Source organism: Triturus cristatus, chromosome 2_2 (assembly GCF_964204655.1).
Source record: "Triturus cristatus chromosome 2_2, aTriCri1.1, whole genome shotgun sequence".
In the NCBI taxonomy this organism is placed as follows: domain Eukaryota; kingdom Metazoa; phylum Chordata; class Amphibia; order Caudata; family Salamandridae; genus Triturus; species Triturus cristatus.
This window is the reverse complement of record NC_140582.1, coordinates 832,448,908-832,469,618: the sequence shown is the minus strand read 5'-3', so window position 1 is coordinate 832,469,618 and position 20,711 is coordinate 832,448,908. Positions and strand designations below refer to the sequence as shown.

General features: G+C 42.9%; 1 protein-coding gene across 1 annotated transcript in view; it reads right to left on the bottom strand.

The window, feature by feature from the left end:
- Window positions 1–18,676: 18,676 nt before the first annotated feature.
- YIPF7 (Yip1 domain family member 7) overlaps window positions 18,677–20,711 on the bottom strand; it is a 528,534-nt gene continuing 526,499 nt past the window's right edge. The window contains exon 6 of the mRNA XM_085643312.1: window positions 18,677–18,969. Coding sequence (XP_085499438.1) covers window positions 18,807–18,969 — 163 coding nt within the window. The 3' untranslated portion in view covers window positions 18,677–18,806. The remainder of the gene's footprint in view (window positions 18,970–20,711) is intronic.

Below are 20,711 nucleotides of genomic sequence, written 5' to 3'. Positions count from 1 at the left end.
ACATTTCCATTGGTTACACATATCAACCCTTGCCAACTGACCTCTAACTGAACCAAAATTGCTTCTGTAATTTTCCGGAGTCGCACCTGGACTGCGCACCGTAAGCGATGGCACTGCGGATCCATACGAGAGTTCAAAAGAATATTACAAATAATTTTAGCATTTTTTTTTAATAACACACTTCTTCTAACCATAGCACTGACTTGGGAAATCTCACTGCAATAACATATTACTTTAATATTTATAACAAATACACATTTTAATGCCACAGATAACTTCCAACCCTACCCCCATTCTGCTTAATGCCCGTTTCCATAGTAACAGTTGATGGAACACTCAACTGAACTCACAGGTCACAAGTTCAGCACACAATATTGCAAATACAAACAGCAAGTATGCTTGACTTTCCAAAATATCAGCTTATCCTATCTAATGTACCTTTCAAACATTTTTTACTAACCAATAAGAAACATTTTTTTAAAACACAAAAATATGCACCCTATTTTAAACTCTATAATGTTCTTAAACAGCCAATCATTTCTCTTCTTTTTTTTAAACTGCATCTTATCCACCATGTCATATACCTCTTATTCTACCAACTGCCTACTTAAACTACAGACATCTTTTCAGTGCATCCAAACTTCACTTCAAGATGCTTAGAGTGTGGATTGTGGGACACAGTTATGTTTTCTGGTCCAAAAGGTATGCTGAACACAGCGGTATTGACAAAGATCTAGCTTTGCAAAATGTGCACATTAAATAGATTGGACAAAGAGGATTAAAGTGGCACCAATTGATGCCTTTGGTTAAAACCTTTTTACATCTCCAACCCCCTGACCTCATGACTGTGCACTGTGGTGGCAATGACCTGGGCACATTGACTGGGGTAGGTCTGGAAATGCTAATGAAGGACACCTCTGCAGAATTGATGTTGCTTTTCCCCAAACTGCCTTTGTATACTCTAACGTATGCCAAAGACAGAAATGGAACTGGTCCAATCAATTTTGTCCTCAGATTGAGAAAGCTAGAAAAAATGTCAATAACGCTGTTTCTGCTTCCCTCAAAGACCATAGAATGGGCTCCATATACAACAATAATCTGCGTTTCAATATGGATGGCATCTACAGGAGTGATGGTGTACATTTCACAGAAAAGGGAAAAAGAGTCCTTCTCAACAACCTACGTCTCTGCACTTACATGTAGCTACAAAAATCTGCCAATAAACAAAAGGGCTCTTTTTAGATCCACCTAAAAACCCAACATATAATTTTGTTTTTGAAAAAATATATATATATATATATTTTTTTTTTCTTGCTTAGACTTGCAAACCCAGTGCGACTTCAAGCTGTTTATTATAACTAGCACGGAAAACACAGGTCCTGAAGAAAGCCAATTGACCATTCGGGGCAGTTTGTGGCAGAAACATGTCGAACGATTAGACACTTGGGACCATTATATCCTCATATAGTGTCACTTTTCATACTTTAAATCTAGCCCCTAAACCTACGCCATTAAGTAACTTTTTAGGTTTTGGAGATTGTTTTAACTCACCAAGATCACCTGCCTTCACTCACAGTTATCACAGAACTCCGCTTTCAAACGTGTCGAGTCCACTCACACACCTTATGTGTGTGAGTCCAATGATGTGGCACCTGTGGCTGAGTACCCTAATAAATAAATAAATATATAAAAATATATATATATTCACTGAAAAAACCATAGGTTTCAGGGACGTTATATTTAGTTGGACACTTGACTCATATAAAACCAGAGAAATTCGCCCGTTATGGTTAGTTGAGCTAACTATAACTTGCGCGCCCGCAATGCACTGGTGATGACGTCACATATTACATCACTCATGACATGGTCAGTGACATCACTGATGACATCTCAAATGACTCTCGCACCGTCGCCACTCCTGCCTCCTAGATGGGTACCTCCAGTATGCGCCAGGGAGCTGCATGGCAGAGAGGTGGTCCGAGGCCATGCCCCTTTTTACACCTCTCTGCAACGCAACTCTGTGGCGCTTACTGGAGGTATCTGGTGGGCTAGTTGGCCCCCAGGGACCCTCAGGATTCAAGGGGACTTAATCCCCCAACCTAAAACACGCCACAGGACGTGTTTGCACACATGTCAAATCAGGCCCCGCCCCCTCCCTGCAGCACTGTGCAAACGCGCCACCTGCCGTGTTGTAAATTGGGGGATTAAGTCCCCTTGAATCCTGAGGGTCCCTGGGGGCCAACTAGCCCACCAGGTACCTCCAGTAGGCGCCAGGGAGCTGTGTTGCACAGAGGTGGTTCAAGGCCACGCCCCTTTTTACACCTCTCTGCAACGCAGCTCTGTGGCACTTATCGATGGTACCTGGAGGGCTATTTGGACCGCCGGGGACCCTCAGGATTCAAGGGTACTTAATACCCCAAATTAGAACGTGCCAGGGGCGCGTTTGCAGGGTGCTGCAGGGAGGGGGTGGGGCCTGATATAACAAGTCAGCAATCCTGCTGTGTGGGACTTACTGGAGGTAATAAAAGGGGTAGTTGGCCCCCAAGGTTGACGTTGGGGGCTAACTATCCCTCCTGTTACTTCCGCTAAATCCCACACAGTGGGATTGCTAAAAGGTGTTTGAAGGCCACGCTCACCTTTCTCCACCACTCTGCAAACGCGACTGCTATGTTATAGTTAGAAATTAGCATTTAAAAAACCATTGAAATTCACTGAAAAAACATAGGTTTCTGGGGCATTATAGTTAGCTGTACATTTCTCCCGTACAAAACCACAGAAATTCCCCCGTTATAGTTGGTTCAGCTAACTATAACTCGCACACCCGCAATGTACTTCTGATGACGTCACATATTACATCATTAATGACATGGTCAGTGACATCACTGATGACATCTCAAATGACATCACTCGGCGCTGGTGGAAGCCCTGCATAGGGCTTCCTGTGCATAGTACAATTTCCTGCCACAGTCCATCTCTGTGGCTCCCTTATTGGCTACAACCTCCTCCCTTACTCCGCTGGAGATTTCTCAAACATAAAATTGACTACGTCTGATTGTGATTGCCTTAGCGTGCAGGTATAGAGCAAGGTTTTCTTTGCAAACTGTCTTCAACTGGTAGGATAGTTATTGTCATATTAAATTGGTGAGGTGCCCTTCACACAAATAAATAATATAAAATCTCACGCTATTGTAGTCTCAATTTAAAAGAGCCACATCTGTTTGTAACATATACTACATCTGAAAAGGTGAAATGGGTGGTGTAGGGGTGAGGAAGCCATTCTATCTGCCTATCACAAAATCGGAAACACACTTGTTAATGAGATGCAAAATAAAATTCAATTTTCAGTGTTTTCGGTTGAATGAATAAAATGATGGTTTTAATATGTATGTTTGTGGAGAACCATGCATTCTGACATCAGGAAATGCACACGTAATTCACTGCAGCAGAAGTGTTCTCTTCCAGAATACATTAACTTTCCCTCCCAGTGGCTAATATAGGCTGTATACCAGAGGCCTGTAAGAAATTGGGCTATTGGTTGAGGATGGTGGAAGTCCCTCTCAGGCAACTGACATAATCCTTGGTGGGTTGAGCCACAAAAGTCCCTAAATTAACCTGTGTTTAACCCTCTGGTATCTTGGCATAAAAGCAGTCAGGCTTAACTTAGAGGCAATGTGTAAGTATTCATACAGCACACAAACAGTATTAAGGTGAAAACGCCACAAAGAGGAGGCTGAGCATCGTAGATAATCACTGCTGTGGCGTGAAGACCAGGCCAGACATCGTGAGTAGTCATTGCTGTAGCGGAAAAGCCAATTTGGGCATCGTGGACGTTTGTTGCTGTAGCTTCGCATTGGGGGTTCGCGGGCTGTTGATGCAGCGCGGACTGCAGGTCTCGCATTGCCAGTCCTTGCTTGAGGTCTCTGTTGACACAAAGACCAGGTCTCACCAAAGCTTTTCCCTTTTTTTTTTTTAAACAGCCTTTTATTGATTTTCATGAAAATATACATTCAAACCCGTCGCCCACTGACTGGGCAACAGGGGAAACCAGGAGGAAATACAACGGACATCATACCAATCTCAATATAGAGCCACATCCAATGTCCCATAAGGCATCCGTGATACAGTGCAGTCCGTCTTGCATGGTTGATCTGGTTCAATGGCGTGGAGCAAGAAGACCCCCCACACCCCCCTCTCCCGCTGAAAAACTTCCCCAACAGAGCCCCCCACCCCAACCACCCTCCCAAGCATGTCATCAGCCACTAAGTTGTGCAAGAGAGCAGATACGACTCTCATACCACCTATCATACTCCCCATCCCATGGGGTGCAGTAGTGAGTGGATCAAGAACATCGGGGGAAGCTACCTATCATGGTCCCAGTGGCCTCCCCCCACCCTGTACTCCCACCAGCGGGGAAGGGTCTCTCAATGTCCCCCTGCCATGCCCCCCTCGTCAAGGGCCTCTTCGTCGTCTACAGTCGGATGCTTGAGCAGCTCCAGGAGTGCTACCCATGCCCGGGCCATTTCCTGTGATTTCTCGCTGCCATTACGCTGAGTCAACCGCAGTCTGTAGTTCCCTTTGCTCTCTGCCCATTTCACCATCTCCCTATTCCAGCGCACTAGACTAGGCCACTGCCTCGCCTTCCAGTGGGAGGTAAGTTCTAGTTTAGCCAAGATCAACCCCAGGTCAATAAACCGGCTAGTGACCTTAGTCTTGGCAGTGTGTGGGAACCAATGCAACAAGCAGAATCCTGGCATCACCATTAGCTCCCTCTCTGTCACAGTCAGCAGAGCAGTCGTCACCTCCCGCCAGAAGTCTCCCACCCGCGGGCAGCCCCAGAGCATGTGGAGAAAATTCACCCCATCCTGGTCACAGCAGGGGCAAGTGTCCGACCACCAAAGTTTTTCCTTGGCGGTCATCATGGGTCTTGGCATAAATAGAACTATTTGTGGGCAGCCCAAACTTCAGGATTTTCACCTTTTCTTCAGAAATACACTCTGATGTCAAGGGTCCAGAACATGGGAAGGAGCCTCTTTGCATTCAGGTTCTCTCTCAAGCAGAGGCCAGCAGGCCTCAGGCAAGTCTGGCTGCAGGACCAGTTGCAGTATGTCAGCTGGACAGTTGCTGGGAGACCACTGATGCATTTCGTGTCCCTGTAGTTCACACAGGAGGTCAGCCAACTGACTCTTGGAGTCACTCTGGTTAGCCTAGGATGAAGGAAAGCAGGTCCAGTCTTCTCAGACATTAAGGCAGTCCCTCAAGCAGCAAGGCAGTTATTCTTCTGCAACATCCAGAGGTACAGGAGAGTTCTAAGAAGTGACTCTGGAGGTACAATATTTCTACCTGGCGCTAGACTTTGTGTGAGGGGACGCCGTGTCCTACCTCCACATCTAGAATGTTCTTTCTCTTCCCTTGCAAAGGCTCTAAAGTGCATGGATTGACACAAGATAGGGCAGGCCTGGTGTCAGGTTCCTTTGTGTGCGCAGGAGGCAAAGACAGTTGAAGTGTAAGTAGGGCTAGGTACAGCTTAGCTTACTGGTTGAATGGGTGGATGAGCCCTGGTCGAGCAGCAATGACAATCCTTGTTGGGGTAAGGCACAAGCAAACCCCAAATTAACCTGTGCTCGACCCCCTAGTAGCTTTGCACAGAGCAGTCAGTCTTAACTTAGAGGCGATGTATAAAGTATTTGTATTTGTACAACACTTAAAACAGTAACACAGTGACAACAGACCACAAAAGAAGCCCACAACAGAATTTGAAAAATAGAGTACAATTTAATCATAATACAAGACCAAAACAACAAAAAGCCAATCAGTATAAACAGAGTTATTGGTTTTGAAGCTTTTAAGGAAAATTGCACAAAAAGCACAAATAGCCAACTGTGGATATCTGGCCTCGCTGAACCGGGACAAAGTCACAAGTTCAGGATGACCACAATAGAGTGTGGGCCGGCTGCATGGACCTGCTGAAGAAAGTAACTGAAATCCTGGTTGAGGAGCGTCGCGAGGATCCCTATGGAAGATGCATTGCGCAGTCGACATGATACATCGGTTCGAGATGTGGCAAGGCTGCGGTGCATGGTCCTGTTGCGTCATCATCAAGGATCCCATCAAAAGGGCTTCAGATGCAAAGATCGGTGTTGAGGATGCAGCTCGCAGTTGGGGTAATGCGTCAATTCCGAAGAGCTCCATGGCTGTAATACAGAGTCTGTAGTCATTGGTGCTGCCATTGACAAAAGATGTGAGGGCATGTGAGGGCATGTGCCAAGGATGTGTCATGCAGCAGTAGTTCTGAAGGCACTGTGGGTTGCGGCGGCGATGCGAGTCTGTGCGTCAGGTTCAAGCTAAGCAGCAGTGGAAATGCGTCGGTTTTGCGCGGGATAGCATTGTGCAGCAGAGGAGAAGCGTCAGTCTTGCTGGATCTACAGAGGCTGGCAAAGCCCCTTAAGCCCACTTCCGTGGGTCCAGGCCCTGGGGCCACCACTTGGCAGGGTAGACTCATAGATGGCAGACTGATGATACCAATGTTGTTGCTAATGTGTCAAAAAACGGAAATACTGTTGAAATTGTTATTGTGAACCTATCTGAACATGTTTTGATGAAATAAAACTGCTGTCCAAGGGCCTCAGTTTCTGTCCAGCTTCTAAACCTGATTTTAACCAAATGCATATAAATGTCTTTAAATTTGTGCGTAATCTTAAATTAAAATTATTTTTTCCTTACATCCTAAGATTACAACTGATCGGTCAATCACATGTAGTACACCAAGTCATAGAACCATCCAAGACATACTTAATATACAAACCTTGCTAGCTATTAACGAAGAGGAATTTGATACACCTACCATACCACAAATTTTGTCACATCTAGACATTTCCCCAGATTTAAGCACTGATAGTGGCTTTAAGCCCAAATCCATTTTCCAACCGGCACTGGGCTGTGACAATATGATGGAAACCTTCCTCCGATTAGTGACTACAGATCTATATGCATGGGAAGATACATTCAATCCCAGGAATCCTTTAAGAAATGACAACCTCACAAGTGGGGAGAGAAATGCCTTACGAGAACTTACCCAACTTCCCGATGTGACCTTGAAGGAGGCATGAACACCAAAGACTACCTTGCTGAAATTGATAGACAGCTGTCTGACACAGATGCCTATGTTGCCCTTACCGGAAATCCGATGAATTCTATCAGCTCCTTACTGAAGAGCAATCTTAAAAGATAGAGGGAACTAGGTCTTATTACCGAACAGGAGTACAAATATCTGTACATTCCAAATCCGGTAGCACCATGTATATACACTCTACCAAAAATTCATAAACCAGGAACTTTTCCTTCTGGTAGACCGATAATTTCGAGCATCGTTTCACCCACAGAACACATCTCAGAGTATATCGATCAATTTTTACAACCTTTTGTTAGGAACTTGCCATTGTTTATCCTAGACACAAAGGATCTACTGAACCAACTTGGTGACTTCAATTGGACAAAGGACTGTTTCGTGACATTAGACATTAGTTCTCTCTATACCCCCATTCCCTTTACCGTAGGGATGGAAGTGGTTAAATAATACCTGGCCAAAAGAGATGCTTCCCTACGGGAACAGACGTTGATGTTACTAGACATGATTACTTTGGTCCTTGAGAACAACGTTTTCCTACACAATGGTACCTGGTATAGGCAACATCGAGGGGTAGCCATGGGATTGAAATATTCTCCCTCTTTTGCAAATCTGTCCGTAGGCTGGATGGAGAAATTTTTCATCTGGTCTAAATGTCCAGCACTGTTAATGAACTATGTGATCTTTTGGGGTAGTTATACAGACGACATCTTGTGAATTTGGACAGGTGACATCGCTTCTCTACATGAGTTTTGTTATTTTCTCAATTCCAATACATATAACATCCAGTTCACGTACTATCATCATACGGAAGAGATTAGCTTCCTTGATCTCAGGTTGTATATCAAAGACGGTTCTATCTTTTCTGCACTACATAGAAAACCAACTGCGTGCAATTCTGTACTGAATGCTGATACCTCTTGTCCCAAATCGCAAGTTAACTCTATACCATTCGGGGAATTTACACGTTTAAGATGTAATTGTAGTGAGGATGAGATATACAAGAGAAGATTACATGAGATAATCACCAGATTTAAAGCTAGAGGATATGATGAGAAAATACTGGAGAAAGCTGGAAGGAATGCACTTGGTTTGAATCGAAGACATATGTTGACCTACAAACCAAAGACAAAGAAGAACAGCAAATACAACGAGAGGGTGCCCTTGGTCAACACCTATAACTCAGCCAGCAATCTATTCTATAAAATTCTACACAAACACTGGCACGTACTAAGGGTGGACTCAGATATCAACAAGGTCATAAGTGAGAAACCCAACATCATTTAGAAACGAGGCCAAACTCTGAGAATTAGTCTAAGTCCGAGCTTCTATAATCCCAAGCAGGACAGAAGGGGTATAACATTGTTAGGCATACCTCCATTCGGATTTCACAAATGTAGGCACTGTTCTGTCTGCACCCATGCGCTGGACAGGATCAAGAGTTTCAAATACAACACACCGACAGAGTATAGGATTAAATCCTTTATGAATTGCAACACTAAATTCATGGTTTATTGTATTGTCTGCGTGTGTAAGGAAATCTCTGTGGCCAGTACAATAAGGCCGGTGAAAGAAAGGATACAGGAAAACTCTCTGTTGGCTTTTCATAGCCATCATCCCAAAGCCCTTTGTGAGAACTTACCAGTAGGACAGTTCCTTAGATTGCGTAGGAACTGTTCTGAAAAATCCCTGTTTGACAAACATGCAACAATTTTGTCAGAACAACTTAAAGAACGAGACTACCCGAGACGTCTGGTAAAGCAAGCTTGGAAACGAGCTGCAAACAACAATCGAGACGCACTATTGAGCCCTCGTTGTGAAAAAGACCAAAGTGACAGACTTACCTTTGTGACCACTTTCAGTACACTGTCCAATCAAGTACAAAAAACTGTAAGGAGGCATTGGAAGATACTTAACGTAGCCACTGATAAACTACCACTACCGCTTTTTTCCTTCAAGAGGGGTCCAAGTCTGCGCGATAGTCTAGTTCACACTAGACCTAAGAGTGGCAACATGATTGCTGAGAACATCAATACGTTATGGGACCTTCCTCAGGTTCAAGGACATCATCCCTGTGGTTGTTGCAATGCCTGTCCCCAAACCAAAAAAAACGACTTCAGTAGATATAGGCACAACTCGCCCGTGGATTCTTAAGACACACACTAATTGCAATTCAGACAAGGTGATCTATATGATTACTTGTCCATGCTCACTAAGGTATATTGGCTACACCACACGTAAAATAAAACTGAGGATAAGTGAGCATAAGAGCACTATACGTTGTAACAAACAGTCAACTGGTCTCACTAACCATTTTTTAAATCTGAAACACAAAGCAGAAGAAATGCGGTGGGTAGTTCTTGAACGACCATTCATACCTTCACACATCACTGATGTGGCCAAATTCCTTTTCATCAAGGAACAGAAATGGGTTTTTCGCTTGAAATGCGATGTGAATGGCCTCAATGATGAGATACCATGGATCTCGCTATAAAGGTACTTGATACATTTTTCATCTATGATTCATCATATTTGCGAACATCTTTATGCATGCATCACTATGAGTAGTGTTTTTTAAGAAAATAGTATCAAACATAACTACCAGCTGTTACATTTGATTATCAATGTTTCAAGCCTGTTTGGCCACAAAACATATCTGTAAGCGGAGTGTAATTTTTAGATAAATCTGTAAGGATGCACTATCTTTTAGGCATTGATTTAAAGTGGTAGTGAAAGAACAGTAGTCTCTTGTGACACTACTCTCTTCTTCTATGACTCTGGTCTTTCTACCATCCAAGACATATGACTGGCTGGGACCAATAGAATTGTAGTCCTCTATGACACTACTCTTCTGAGCATGTTTATTTGCAGTTAGTCCCCTGGCAATGTGTTATAATTTAACCAATACGCTAGTCTCTCTACCACCCTAGACATGTGACTTACTGGTACCAATAGAACAGTATTTCTTCTAGATACTACTCTTTTGAGCATGTCTATTTATAGTTATTCCCTTATCAAGTGTTACAATTCAACTAATACGCTAGTCTTTCTATCACCCTAGACATGTGACTAGCTGGTACCAATCGAACAGTAGTTTTTTATGACACTACTCTCTTGAGCATGTCTCTTTGGAGTCAGTCCCCTATCAGGTGTCACAATTCAACCAACACCCTAAACACGTGACTAGCTGGTACCAATAGAATGATAGTTCTCTATGACACTACTCTCTTTTTCTAAGACACTAGTCTCTCTACCATTCTAGACATGTGACTAGCTGGTACCAATAGAACAGTAGTCTTCTACTCTCTTGAGCATGTCTATTTGTAGTTGGTCCTTTGTCCTGTGCTACTATTTAACCAATATGTTAGTCTCTTTACCATCATAGACATGTGACTAGCTGGTATTAATAGAACAGCAGTCTCCCTAGACACTACTCTTCTAAGCATGTCTACTTGTAGACAGTCCCCTGTCAGGTGTTACCATCTAACCAATATGCTAGTCCTTCTACCACCCTAGACATGTGACTAGCTAGTACCAATAGAACAGCAGTTTTCTAGGAAACTAATCTCTTGAGCATGTCTATTTGTAGTTCAGTCCCCTGTCAGGTGCCACAATTCAACCAATACGTGAGTCTCTTCACCATGCAAGACATGTGACTAACCGGTACCAATAGAATAGTAGTCTTTCGTGACACTACTCTCTTGAGCATGTCTATTTGCAGTTAGTCCCCTGTCATGTGCTACAAATCAACCAATTAACTACACTATTTAAGGGACACTGACAGATGCATCGGTACCTCCCCTTCGGCTTGGACAAGGAGAGGGTACCAACGGATAGGTGAGCTTCCCTTCTTTATGTTTAGAACTTTGTACCTCGAAATGCTCAGTAGGAGACTTATTTTACCATGTTCTCCCTTTTATTTGATGCATGGCAGGTATATTATTTCACAAGCTTGCTTGTGAGTGGTTTTTTCAAAAATATTTCTACAGACTGATATATTCAATTCTGATTTTCAAATACCATTTGCTTGGAATCTTAAGGTCAAGCAATCTGCATTGAATGGATTCTCTGTTTTTTTAGGCCAGTGGTCTGTCTTCAAGTCCAACAAGGAAGTTTTATTCTAATTTTCGCAAGAAGGATCACATATACATTTTTAAGGATGTGTTTTCTTACACTTAATACAGAGCGGGGCCTCAGTACACCGAACAGTTGCCGGGTGAGGCATACTCCCACATAATGCTGGGTGAGTACATTCATTTTCCTAATTAATGTTTAAGGATCCAAAATTCATGGACTTATTAGCCTTTGTACATTGTAGGCAAAGTGCTGTATTAAAACTGAGAGTCAATTATTTGTGTTTCATAAATTGTAAACACATATTTTTCTTCTTTTCAGGAACACTCTGACATCCCTTAAACTACTGGACAAATCAATGACTGTTTGATTTTGGTAGGGTATTGTCACGGTGATGTTCTTATTAAAGTATCTTTGTAAACACATATTTCTGCAGTAGCATTTTACCATACATGGTCCTGACGAAAGCCAGGTAACTGTAACCTTTTGGCTGAAACATGTCGACCTCTATTGCTATAAGATAGTTATTTTTTCAAACTATCAGTTTTTCACTTGCTTTTTTAATCTTGGCACTTTTGTTGACACCGAATAAAGTTGGGTGGTGTTATCAGGTAGCCATTTTTTAATACACTTCTCTTCTGTTTTGCACTGCATCTCATATCTTTCTCAGTACCACTATGTTTTGAGACTTTTTCTCTGGAAGACTGCAAACTCATTGCATATACACAGTGACGGTTCCCCTGAAATAGGGTGCACTGCAATGAGTTGATCCACCTTACTCCCAGATGATTATGTTCTGCCAAAACGGTGGGCTGATGGGATTTGTCTCAACTTAGTGGGCTGAATCCGTCTTCTTCTCTTTGGCTCCCAGTTTCTTTACATTTTGACCGGCTCTCTCCTCTTTTGCTGTTTGTGTAATAATTACATTCCAGAATCACTTCTGTCCCTTCCCCTTTAGTATATTTTCTGGAAGACCCTTGCTTCCCTCTGGGAATTCTGTATGTGAGGTATTGTTCCCCTCCTGTGACCATGTCTGATTATGAGCCATTTGATTATGTGTTGAAGCCTACGGCCCTAATGAGGTTGAGTATTATTATTATGATGAGGCTAAGGAAAAAGTCATTGACAAATCAGTCCAAAATTCATGGATAAAGCTCTCAGCTCAGCTCTTCAGCCCATTTCAAAGAGCTTATATGAACACGCAGGCCGCTCCCTACACCCTTCCTCTCCCCTCTGGGGGTTCCCCTCATCCCCCCTTCTTCTGCCTCCTCCGCTCCTTCATGGCGGCATATGGATGTATTTTCTAGAGTGATTCAAGGAGCCTTAACTGATCACGCCTCTAGTGTAGGGATGCACCCAGTTCTTCCCACTCCTCTTGCACCTACCACAGCTACTGACACTGATCCTTTCAGAAGTCCTGAGCTCGTAAGCGTTCCAAGAAACAAAAACGTTCACTTTCCTCTTCTCTTCTCTTCTCTTCTCTTGCCACCCCTTTCACTTTTGACCCTTCAAAAATTGTCCAACCTAGATCCACAGATTGGACCCCTGCTGCTGTAGTGGATGATTACATGCATGTGAACCTTCGCAAAGTCTTTGACATGGAAGTCTGGTTCTGACTAAAATCTGAATGCCCTAGGTCTGGTCTCCCTCACAAACCTGCTCTCACCCCTGACATCGATACCTCCATGCTGACCTTTTACAAAAAACACAACAAAGATCTGAGGAAGGGCATTTATAGAGCCCTCCGGGCCAGTCAAAATAAGCTTCTTGATGTTTCTGAACCTTGGCTAAGATCTTTGCACTGGCCCTCCATGCACAGGAAACAGGTGCCCCTGTTCACGCAGAGGTGCTTGCTGGGTGGACACAGAGAGCGATATGCTTCCTGGACAACTCTAACTGTGTGTTAGCTTCCAAACGCCGCAAATCAGTGCTACTGCAGATTGATCCACAACTGGTGGGATTGGCAACTGCTGAGCCAAGCCCCCTGGCTGAGGGGCAATTATGTGGTGATCGGTTCATGAAAGACATTGCCAAATTTGTCAACACCTTTACCTCCCTTGATAAGTCATACTCTCTGAAAGTAGTATTTAATCCCCTTTTTGCCTGGGCTGGTCGTGGCAGAGGACGCTAAAACTGACACTTCAACCAGCAAGGTCCTCCACAAGGTTTCAACCCCCAGACGCAGGAGTTATAGTCATGATCCAGCCCAGGCGGGCTTCTACCCTACCAGATACAGAGGATACCGGGGTCACTTTAACGGAAGAGTCAACAGGGGCTATTGCAAGTTCGACAACCAGTCTACAGGTAATTAACTCCTCTCATCCTTCATATCTTCCTCCGGGTTGGCGGGGTAAGGCATTTTACACACAGTTGCCGGGTACTCAATACAGTTCGAGGCTATCGTATAGCACTGTCCCATACCCTGCTCAATGCTCCTTTCCCCATCCTCTCCTTTTTCCCCAACAAGACGTGTCTTTTATAGACTCCGAAATTCTAGAGCTTTTATCCAAACTGGCTATTGTACCAATGTCCCCTCACCCACAGGGCTTCTGCAGCAATTTGTTTTCGGCCCAGAAGAAGGGTGGAGGTCAGAGACTAGTTCTCAACCTCAGACAATTCAACACTTTTGTGATTTACCTACATTTCAAGATGTGAGGGATCCATCTGTTGAAAGATCTACTTCACGAAAGAGATTGGATAGTTTGTTTTGATCTCAACGATGCCTATCTGTTGGTCCCCATTTGTCCCTCTCACAGACAGCAGCTTCAGTTAAGATAGAGAGGTCAGTGGTACGAGTACCGGTCTCTCACGTTTGGTCTCTTGTCAGCCCCCTGGGTGTTCCCCAAACTCCTGAAACCAGTGGTTGTCTATTGAAGATGGGGTCCGCATGATCGTATATCTAGATGACATGCTCATTTTAGCCCAGTACCAAACTCAGCTTCTGACGCATCTTTGTTGGACAATGCCACTTCTAAAAGATCTGGGGTTTGTGATCAATACCAAAAAATCCATGATGATTCTCTATAAACAGGTAGAATTCTTGCGGTTTTAGGTGGATTATGTCAAGGCTCAATTGTTGCTTCCTCCCCTGAAAGTGAAATCCCTGGCTCAGATTGTGGGGTAGCTAGCGTCTTCGATTCAAGCAGTGTTTCCAGGTCTGTTACACTACAGTGCTATTCAACGCTTAGAAATGTATCTGCAACAAGGTCTCAGCTATGCTTACCTGGTTCCTTTGTCCCCTGAAGCCCAAGAAGAGTTCCAGTGGTGGCTCCTTCACATGGACACATGGAATGGCAAGGCCATTTTCTGGGCATAACCCGACGTGGTCATCGAATCACATGCCAGTCACTGGGACTAGGGAGGGCAATGCAGAGATTGTCGCTGGTCCTTTGAAGAATTGCGACTCTATATCAACTGCCTGGAACTCCTGGCAGGCTCCTTAGCCATAAGGTCACTTACTCCTGTGAAGAGCAACTGCTGCATACTCCTGCGGATGGACAATGTCTCGGCGGTTCGTTACATCAGTCGCTAGGGGGAGCCAGATCATTCCTTCTGGTGAACATTGCCTGAGAATTTTGGCACTTCTGTATGTCCCAGAAGATAACAGTTCTAGCTGAACTCCTTCCGGGCAAGGACAATCTTGTGGCGGATTGGAATTCCAGACTCCTGGCAGATAACAGCGATTGGAAGCGCCATCCTCACATCTTCCAGAAGATTGTGCTTTCCCTGGGACCGTGTCAAGTGGACCCTTTTGCTTCCCTCTTGAATGCTCAACTGAAATAGTTTTACAGCTGGAGACTGGACCCGATGGCCATGCACAGGCCCAGTGAATTATGCGTTCAGGCCTTTTTCCATGATTCCAAGATTTGCTGTTCAGGGCATGTGTCAATCAGCAACCCTTGTTCTGATTACTCGACTGTGGAAAACAAAGTCCTGGTTGCAGACACTTCTGGAAGTGTCAATAGCCCTTCCCATTCCTCTGCCTGTCTTCCCGCAGCTTCTCCTGGATCCGGTGGGATCCCCACACTGTTGGAGTCTTCAAAACCAGTTGACTCTCATGGCCTGGAAGATATCAAGAGACATGGCCAGATTGCAGGTCCTTCGTCAGCAGCTGCCGACTTAATACACCAAGCTTAGGCTCCTCCCACTCGCGAACAATAGTCTTCTGTATGGAAGCAATGGATGAGTTGGTGTCTTCAATGGGAGGTGGATCCTGTGGGATCCAAATAAAAAGATATTTTGAACTTCCTTTCTGAATGTACTGAATCTAGATTAAGTTGCGGGTCAGTAAATAACTTTAGATCAGCTTTGTCCGCTGGGCAGCATCCCATTGATGATAAGCCAGTAGGTATCCATCCTCTAGTATGTAAGGTATTAAAAGGTATTAGGGTGACTCCCCATCTGAAACCTAAATACTCTCAGAATGAGATATGACAAATGTTTTGTCATTATTGGAATCATGGCCTGATAATGTGTATTTATCATTGAAACAACTTTCTGCCAAATAACTAAGCTTTTATGTTTGATTTCATGCAAAAGAGTGTAGGATGTGCGAACTCTCAAACTTGCAGGTAGGTTGTTTTCTCCAGACGGTATTTTTTTTCTTATTTCATAAATCACAAACACTATGTCCCGGTCCATTGATTATCCTGCTTTTCCTCACAATGTGAACTTATGTGTGGTAAAATGTCTGAAAGTTTATGAAGAACATACTTTGGCACATAGGGCTGACCCTCTAGGTCCTCTGTTTGCTAGTCAAAAACCTCTTCGCCCAGTTTCGACACCAGCCTTGGCCTGTTGGGTCTGCTGCATCATGTCGGAAGCTGGGATTGACATTTCCATGTATAGTGCTCATTCAGCTAGAGAAGCTATGACATTTAAGGATTTTGCTCTTGAGTCTAGACTAGAGGAAATTCTTTGTGCTGATGATTGGTCATTTGATTCTATGTTTAAGATTTTATATTATAAACCTATTGTACATGTTTCTTCTGTTGTGGTTGGTGAGCTTTGAACCAGCATGATCAGAGCCTCCGGTCCTGCCATAGAATAGAACATTTTCTAGAAGTTGCAACAATAATTTTAGATTCAATTCAGGATATGAAGGCGAGGATTATCCCACCGATTGGGACATGTAAGATTTATGATATAATTGCTATAAAAGTATCTGTTATGTACAGACTGTTTCTTTTGGCCCGCCCTTGTGATTCAATTTATGTCAAGATGGGATTCATGCTACTTTTCTTTACAGGTTCAAAACCGAAACAAAACTGAAGCCCCTGTGCAAGGTTGTTTCCAGTGGACTGTGTTAATGACTCTAGTTGCAGTTTTCGGATTTTCTTCTGTTGGGATGTGATGTTCTGGACGTTGGTAACTCTCTATTGAAAGTCTTTGGAACTGTTCTTTTGTTCATTTTATGGACATACTTCTCTTATTCATTGGACTGCCTGTTCGCAAAGAAAGAGGCAGGAAAGAGGATGTCTCTCTAATTTGTACATTATGCCAAGAGACTATTAGTGGATTAATAAGAGGCGTGCTTCAAAGCCTCATAGGATACAGTGTTGTAATGTTCTTACTGTTTTTTTCATTGGGTGCTATTTTGGGAGTAGTAAAGATTGAAAAGCATAATCGTCACCTCTGTGTCCTTAATAGAATCTAAAATTATTGTGGAAACGACTAGAAAATGTTCTATTCCAGGTTTAAAAACTTAGGAAATCTGGAATTGTGTGAAATCCATGGGTGGATACACGGTAACACACATGCACCACCCATGGAAAGTCTATCACGAAAAATGTTATGCACGCAGCACACGCTGCTGCATGGCATTACATTTCTTTATATAGCGACACAAGGCCATGCAAATCAGCCCTTGATGGGCTCTATAAATCCCAAATAAGCCTTTCCATTGCTCTGCCTTGCCTTCCGTGGTGGAAGGGAAGCGCAAATGCTAATTAAATATGCCACTATATGTGTATCACTTCACATGGGTTCATGTGTTTTGCATATGATCCTGGGAACATGCTAAACTTCAACGTGTGCTAAAACAAAATGTCCACACCCACATAATTCTTGGCTGCGGAGGGATAGCGAAAAAAATGCAAACAAACAATGCACTTGCTTGTACTTTCCCAAACCCCTTTCCAAATCACTTTCCGAGAAATAACGTAACAGTGGGGAGCCTTTAGTTCACTCAAACACATTCGCAGATTACTCGATTGCTCCCGTAATAAAAAGCACTCCTTCCAGGACACAGTGACATTGGCTCGTCTCTCTGGAGCCTGATGCAGTGGATGTGTGTTGTGTCACCCTTTTCAGGCCTCGCTCTTCCACAGCAGTTGTCAGCATGAGTTCGAGCAGTGCTCAGAAGAAAATTTTGTAGCTGTCGACATAAAAGAAGGCCTCCGCTGATGGAAGGGTTGCATGCCTACAGGCAAAACAGTGCCTATCTTAGAATGAAATATTTTTTTAAGGCTGCAAAGGGAATCTTTAGATAAAATGACACTTTGGTAGCATACAAGTCAATCATCTAAAACACACACTGATGATATCAGAAAAAGAGACTCATATTTTAGTAGAGAATACATAGAAATTATCATATGTGAAATATTTGAAAAAATAAGTTAACTGCTATTTTTGAAATGTAAAATAAAGCAAAAACCAAACACAAGGATGTGATGTGATGTGATTGAGCCATATTATAAACAGTATACAGCCACTTTTCTTAACAAGTGTGTTCTCAAAGGCAGATTATAGAAAGCTTTAAAAATGGCTCCACCTTGTACTTGGAAAGGGGAGCGAAATTAGAGCAGTGGAATCTGTGCCCCTCCTTTCAAGGCACATCTTTGTCACGTCGTGATACCATAGAAGATATCCCACAAATGTTGTATTCTTCTGTGTCTGTGAGCAGGGGTTGAGGCATACTGCTGACTTCAGCAACAACTGAAGTGTGCGAGGACTCTTGGCCTGTGCAGATACACTCCTATGCCTGTTGATGGCCGCAGACTCTGACAAGTAAAGGAGCAAAAGGCCACCAGTCTGGATGATTGACACACCAGCAACAAAATGGCTGCTCTGTTGGAAGATGAACATGAGACTGGCATTTCTAACATACCAATTGCGAAAGGGGAGAGTACTAAAAGACCCTTAGTATGTATGCTGTTTGTGGGCTAATACACAATGTAAATAACATCCAGAACCCCTCTCTCTTTACACTATGTACACTATGTATTAATATTTTTATTTGTAACACAAGTCTGGGGTCTCTACCCCAGACCTAAGGAGTTCGGCAGAAACCTTTGAGATGTCTGTATTCTGCTCCCACCAGCCATATTTTTACAAATGGCTATTGAGACGAAATGCGATTCACATATTGTATGCTTTAAGATCATCAATTGTTGTCTTGATTGGGAATGCAGCTTCATGTCTTTAAGGGTATCAGGAAATCAATACTTTATATATTGAATAATTATACCGCTCTGTTAGTTAAATATCAATTCCATTTTGCCTTTAATTTTGGATGAAGTTGTGTCCAACATTTTAACAACTGATGATTGCATATTGTCAATACATCTGATGAGATCCAAATACAATGAAGAAGTCCTACCAATACAGGTCAAAAAACAGTCAAGAGAGCAAAGAGTCCGTAGAGTAAAGCACAGGGATATGCAATAAGGAGCTGCTGCCCTTCCATGGCTAATGTAGAGATAAACATTTTGGAAGCAGACAGACTGCACCATCCGATGATCACCATTGCCAGCAGAGTCCCCAGCATCCCTCTACAAAACACAAAAGAAAAGTAGATGGAAAATAAGTCACAGATTGAGTTAGGTGTGTGGACATATTAGCTGACAATGGTTCAAGCAAGGGGTTGTGAAGTCAAGTTGTGGCAGCATGGGGCCTGATTTGGAGTTTCGAAAATCACTGAACTTCAGGACTAAGGGCTTCATTTAGTTTGGCAGAATGGGACAATTCTCCTGCTTTGCCAAACTCACAGTCCCCATGCATCGTTAGTGGCAGGGAAACCAAAACGTTTCTGATGATGGAGCCTCAGCTGGCTCCGCTATCGTACACCTGGCAACCTTATAATTTGAAAGTTTGTTTCAAGTAAAAAAAAAAAAGATCTCTGGGCAGGCAAAGCAGCATGATACCAGCTCGGCACTCAGGGCTGTCGCGAGTGCAGCTGCCACATCGACGGATTCAGTGAACGTATAAGAGATCTCAGTCAGGTAGCCAGATATATCTAAATGTGGAGGCTGACCCTTCAGTTGGCAGGGGTCACTAATGAATATTTAAATAAGCCCCCTCAGTGGTAAATCTGGAGGAAATTCCACCAGAGGAATTTCATCCACATCTCTATGCTTATGGGGAAGAACATTCACTGGTGTATACCCTCCTGACTTATCAGCTTCTCCAGCAGTTAAAGGATTATTTTTACCATTACCATTATTTCCCAAATGTAAACTTTGGTTTGATATTCCAATCCAATGTTAAGGATGAAAATGCCTGATTCTATATTTAGAAAAGACACAAGTCAGTGATTTAGCAAACTAGACGTTAATTGCAAATTAAAATGGCATTCATTATTTTATCACATGTAGGTGTATTCACGATTTAGCAAAGTTTTTAACATATGCAAAAATATGACAGGCATTTAGAAAACAAACAACTATTCATTATATCATAAAGTATCATTGCAAGATTTTGGTGATTATTGTACTTTGTATTCTAAAAATGCTATACGTCCAGATCAGTTTTTCAAGACATTACATTTAGGCAATAAAACAACAAAAGTAACAATGTTGAACCCTTTTTAAAAATGGCAGGTTGCAAAGGATGACAAGAGCAGCAATTGTGACAGAGTATGCATTGCATGTATATTTTCGCAGGCACCAGTAACATTCATAATCACAATCTATTAAATTCATGGCTGTGAAAAACAAATAATTGATTTGATTCTTAAGAAACAATACAAAATGTTTTGATATGTTGTGTATTGTATGTCATGATCTGTGGCAATGACATAACTATACTCCAACGGTAAAGTCTTTCTGTGTTGTCTTTCTGTGTTGATGCATTTCTTGCAATCCTGAAAGCAGTAAAATTGCTTTCAGCTGTATTTGGAGTAAAAGCAATACAGCTAAGAAACATAATATACCACTTCTTAATTAATCTATCTTTTTTTCAGATTTAGTTTAATTCTTTGTTCAAGGTTTTAGTGGAGAAATGGCGAATTTACCTTGCAATGATTCTTTTTTTACTTGCTTAAAGTGATGTTGGCCAAAACGTCTTCCAACCCATAATAATGATACACTTAGGATCTGATTAAGCAATAATTTATTTATTGTTTTGCGGTATTAACCCTTTCACCGCGGCGCGAATTCCGCCGTGGCATGGGGGTGGCTAGGGGGCAGGCGCGGTGCTTCGGTGCTCATGACGGCACCACGTTGTCCTGAGTCATGTGCTCATGACGGCGTGGTGCCGTCATGAGTCCGCCTGCTCATTAATTCGTCCGCATAGG